The 5,568-nt window shown below is 36.9% G+C and overlaps 1 protein-coding gene across 1 annotated transcript in view; it reads left to right on the top strand.

The window, feature by feature from the left end:
- Window positions 1–286: 286 nt before the first annotated feature.
- LOC131950098 (acetylcholine receptor subunit gamma) overlaps window positions 287–5,568 on the top strand; it is a 7,461-nt gene continuing 2,179 nt past the window's right edge. Inside the window, exons 1-5 of the mRNA XM_059312142.1 lie at window positions 287–376; window positions 1,111–1,330; window positions 3,328–3,455; window positions 3,862–4,036; window positions 4,878–5,038. Coding sequence (XP_059168125.1) covers window positions 1,136–1,330; window positions 3,328–3,455; window positions 3,862–4,036; window positions 4,878–5,038 — 659 coding nt within the window. The 5' untranslated portion in view covers window positions 287–376; window positions 1,111–1,135. The remainder of the gene's footprint in view (window positions 377–1,110; window positions 1,331–3,327; window positions 3,456–3,861; window positions 4,037–4,877; window positions 5,039–5,568) is intronic.

Below are 5,568 nucleotides of genomic sequence, written 5' to 3'. Positions count from 1 at the left end.
GTCAGACATGGTCTTGATCGGAAGTGCACTAGATCTGGATTAGAATTCTTGTATTTAGTTCTGCTACAGAATCAGGTAAGCACATACAAGAAAGGTCACATATCAAGGTAAGCAGATGAACAGATATGCAAGAAAGGTTCAAATATACTGGTAAACAGAGGAAAAGGTCACATACAAGTTCAAGGTAAACAAATTATTTAGTCCAAGCCAAATAAAGATTTGTACTTTTGTGAAAGTTTTTTGCGCACCGCTATGTCTAATGGAAGTTTAAATGTGTTCACAAAGTCATAAGATCACAACGCGTTAGACTTCCGAATTTTCTTCCATCATTCAATTCAACATCATATTGTGATGAAATAAAACACACTGTATTCGGGTGAGTGAGAATGTGTAGTTTGTGATATACAGCGAGGTATATTTTTAAAATTTGTGTGACATTAACACAGCAAATGAATTTCTCCTGATTAGGTGACTTGATCATAAAAGAAGATTAATACATTGATAATAAATGAGAACCCATCTAGATCTAGATGATTCTAGATCTAGATCTAGTTCTAGAATCTTATCTTATGTTTTAGATCTAGAATCTATACATAGTAGATATACAGTAATACAATACATATTTTTGATAGACCCAAGAAAAGAAAGGAAATGTACCTTGATTTAAGCTAAAATAATAAATGTTTTGAGTTTGAGCGATCTAAAAATTTGTAGACCGGATCTATCCGAAGGTATATTTTTAGCTAGTTGACACTGGCAATGACCCTTATAACAATCTTGTCACTAACCCTAACTCTTACCTTGACCTTATTAGACATCATAGCACTGAATATTATCCAACTTCATACCTTAACAGCAACAGCGATATCGAAAGAAAACAAGCTTCATTATCATTTTTCCGGTTTGTGCTTCTTAAGGCAGATAAAGTAGAGTTCATCTGTTTTAATGACTTCGGCATACATTGGGTGCGTGTGGGGGGGGGAGTATATATATATATATATATATATATATATATATATATATATATATATATATATATATATATATATATATATATATGTGTGTGTGTGTGTGTGTGTGTGTGTATACACATTAAAAACTTCTGTATAGACAGGAACCAGAACCAGTGCCAGAAATGTATGCCCTCCCACCTGACATAGTCTACATCTGCCTGCTGTCGACGTGGTGTATAGGGATAGCCAGGGGGAAAGAAGAAAGTAACATCAATGTGTTGAGGACAAACTTACTGAAAACCCCGTCATTGAAGGCGTGTCCTACCTTTTCACAGATCAACAATGTGGGAATAAACTTCACATTTTTTCTTCACGAGGTGAGAATTAATTAAGAATGTCTAAAGTTTTTTTTTTTTTTGGGCAGTTTTAAAGAATAAGTAAAGTTCATAAAAATAAAAGGGGGACCTCTAACCTGTAAGTCTCGAGTTCGAATCAGGGCTCAAGTCAGACCGTCCACCCAGCTATGATGGGTAAGTAACGGCGGCTGGGCATAGTGCTGACCACACTATCCCTTCATATGCCGAGGCCACTGAAACAGGTGAACTCTACTTCACTTGCCTCGTAGATCATCAGGCTTGAAAGGGAACTTTACTTAGTATAAAAATATAAACGATGTTTAGTAAGAGAACCTGATTATCAGACAGATGGATTCTAAATTGTATTATTGTTTTTTTATTTTCAGCTTGTCTTATTATGATAGTAATGAACCGTGTAGTTATATCGTGGTGACCTAGTATTATGTTGGTGACGTATCATTGTAAAATAGGTAACCTGTGTCGTTATGTTTTGGTGACTTGTGAAATTTGTTGTCGTGACCTGTTTCTTAATATTGTTGGTGACCGGTAATTGCAACGTAAGTGACGTGTGTAATATTTTGGTGACCTAGTATTATGTTGTTGGTGACCTGTAACTGTAATGTTGGTGACGTGTGTAATATTTTGGTGACCTAGTAGTATGTTGTTGGTGACCTGTAATTGTAATGTTGGTGACGTGTGTAATATTTTGGTGACCTAGTATTATGTTGTTGGTGACCTGTAACTGTAATGTTGGTGACGTGTGTAATATTTTGGTGACCTAGTATTATGTTGTTGGTGACCTGTAACTGTAATGTTGGTGACGTGTGTAATATTTTGGTGACCTACTATTATGTTGTTGGTGACCTGTAATTGTAATGTTGGTGACGTGTGTAATATTTTGGTGACCTAGTATAATGTTGTTGGTGACCTGTAACTGTAATGTAGGTGACGTGTGTAATATTTTGGTGACCTACTATTATGTTGTTGGTGACCTGTGATTGTAATGTTGGTGACGTGTGTAATATTTTGGTGACCTACTATTATGTTGTTGGTGACCTGTGATTGTAATGTTGGTGACGTGTGTAATATTTTGGTGACCTACTATTATGTTGTTGGTGACCTGAAATTGTAATGTTGGTGACGTGTGTAATATTTTGGTGACCTACTATTATGTTGTTGGTGACCTGTAATTGTAATGTTGGTGACGTGTGTAATATTTTGATGACCTACTATTATGTTTTTGGTGAAATGTAATTACAATGTAAGTGACTTTGTGTTTTTGGGGAACTGTGTTATGAGCTACTTATTTGTGATCTTTTGTCAAAGATGTTTTTATAGATAGTCCATATCAAATTGCGTCTTAATAGCGACCTCTTCGTATTTGTTTCTTTTTTACTGGGCAAAATCAATGTCTTTTTGACATTTTAAAATTCCCTTTTCATCTATTTTTTTGAAAGACAAGTCCAATACGTGTGAATGCACGTATCATAACCACAGTTCTTTGATAGATGTCTATAGGGGTCATCCATAAATGACGTCACGCTTTTTTGACGATTTTTACCTCCCCCCTCCCCTCCGTCACACGTCGTCACAAAAAGCCACACCCCCCCCTAAAATGACGTCACACCTCAGCCTACAACCCCTCTCAAAATTGCTGTTGAATATTTCGTAAAAGATCGATATTTTTCCAAAATCTTGTAAGAATTTTGTCAACATAGAGTATTTTGATCAATTCATATTACAATTCTAAAACGCGAAATAACGGCTAAAACTCATTTTCTAATATTGCTTTTTTATAATGAAAAAAAAGTGACGTCACACCATCTGAAAGCCCCCCCCCCTCCCTCCCCCTCATCACACACCGTCACAAAAATACCGACCCACCCTCCCCCCTTCGAGTGTGACGTCATTTATGGACGACCCCGTAATAAAAAGTGTTTGCGTCAAAATGTCATTAAAAATGTCAGTTTCATGTCTATCTTAACGTCGTTTCTACCTGCCCCCCTCTCGTGTCCCAGGTAATATCGCTAGACAGCCCGGGTGTCTTGAAGACGAGGGCCTACATTGAGTTCTCCTGGAAGTCCGCAACTCCGTGGCCCACTGAACCTAAAGTATCCATAACCAGCCTTAAAATCAGTTCTAATCAGTAAGTTCTGGGGACGGCGTGGTCGAATGGTAGAGTTTACGATTGCGAACTCAAAAATATCGAGTTCGAATCCTGGGTTCGTGTCGGTATCCACTAAACTCTGATGACTATCTGACTCACGTTAGGGCAAGTAAAGGCGGCCGGGCATAGTGCTGACCACATTTATCCCCCTGCTGCAGTCATTGAAATAGTTAAACTCTACTTCATCTGCGCCATGTGTTACGAACGGTATAAAGAAATCATGTTAAATCTCAATTCAGCTTTTCTTGCTTCGATTAAAAATAAATAAATTTCTATAAAACAATTCAGTTTAAAACAAAATTGTAATTAAAAAAATACTTCTAAAATATAAATAATAACTGATATTTGAAGATGTTGAAATTTAATATAATTAACATTTGATTAGAATATGGCATCCAAAAGTTTTCGTGTTGAACTCGGTAAACAACTCACATTCTTCCATGAGCCCGACTGCGGACCTCCTAGTCTTCACCTCCAGCAGCGTCGTCTACTTCAAAACACGGCTGGTGCTTGAGACGATGTGCTCCAATAATTTACAGTTCTTTCCCTTTGATGAACAGGCAAGTACATGATGTTGCGATGGGTTCACCAGAAAATTGCGCTATGGGAAAATTGCGCAACGGAAAACATGCGCAAACAGAAAAATGCGCAACGGAAAACATGCGCAAACAGAAAAATGCGCAAATAAAAACTAATTATACAAATACAGTTAAAATTTGTCTTATTTTATTGAAATGTTTTCTTATGCTACAATGTACACGTAGTCACTCTTTGTTAATATCTATAAATGCTCGATTTAAAAAAAATTGCCCTTGCGCGCTTTTTTTGTGAGCATTTTTCGGTTGCGCAATTTTCCGTGGTGCGTCTTTCCGGTCACCGTTGTGATGATGTCAGGTTATATCTCAAATTTTTTTCTATCGAATATGTGTGATGGGCTCTTACTTGTTTTACTTTTATTTTATGTATGAAACAAAATGAATTGGAAAATTTGCAATAATGTATATTAGTTTTTTCGGACGGAGTGGCCTAGCGGTGCTGGACTGCTTACTCTAAGTCTAGAGTTCGAATCCGGGTTGAAGTCAGTAGACCGTCTCTGAGTCCACCAAGCTCTGATGGGTACCTAACTCCCGTTAGGGTAAGTAAAGGCGGCTGACCACACTATCCCTTCATATGCCTCGGTCACAGAAACAAGTGGGCTCTACTTACCAGCCGCATAGACCGTCAGATTTGAAAGGGAACTTTACTACTTTACCTACTATATTAGCTACTATATTAGAAACAATCTAAGATTCTTATTCCCCGAATTATTTTACTTTTAAATTAAAAAAAAATTGTAGTGTGTTTTTGGTGTTGAAGTGAGACATAATATGAAAAGAATTGATGAATTTGCAATGTCCACAGGATTGTGATATTATATTCCTGCCTCTAGACGCTGATTGCAGCTTCAACTTGATGGAGCTGTCGGCCAATCGTGAACAGCCTGAGATTATGGTGCAGAGAGCGTGGACAGTCACGTCTCAGGAGGTTTACAAGAGGGAGTTTCAAAATGATGCGATCATAAGGTATACAAGGACTTTTTCAAAACGATCCTATTATAAAGTATGCAAGAGACAGTTTCAAAACAATCCTATCATAAGGTATAGGCCTACAAGAGAAAGTTTCAAAACATTCTGATTATAAGGTATACAAGAGACAGTGTCAAAACGATCCGATCATACGGTATAGGCCTACAATAGACAGTTTCAAAACGAGCCTATCATAAGGTATACAAGAGACAATTTCAAAACGATCCGATTATAAGGTAGCCTATACAAGAGACAGTTTCAAAACATTCTATCGTTAGGTATACAATAGAGTTTTAAAACGATACGATCATAAGGTATACAAGAGACAGTTTCAAAACGTGCTTATCATAAGGTATACAAGAGAGGGTTTCAAAACGATCATATCATAAGGTATACAAGAGAGAGTTTCAAATCATTCTATCATTAGGTATTCAAAAAGAGTCTATCATTAGGTGTACAAGAGATTTTCAAAACGATCCTGTCATTAGGTACATAACAATTGTTTCAAATAGATCTTATTATTAGGT

Source organism: Physella acuta, unplaced genomic scaffold (assembly GCF_028476545.2).
Source record: "Physella acuta isolate Inbredline_101_S28 unplaced genomic scaffold, ASM2847654v3 ptg000737l, whole genome shotgun sequence".
NCBI classification, from domain to species: Eukaryota; Metazoa; Mollusca; class Gastropoda; family Physidae; genus Physella; species Physella acuta.
Note: the sequence above shows the minus strand (reverse complement) of the source record. Positions and strands in the feature narration are given on the sequence as shown.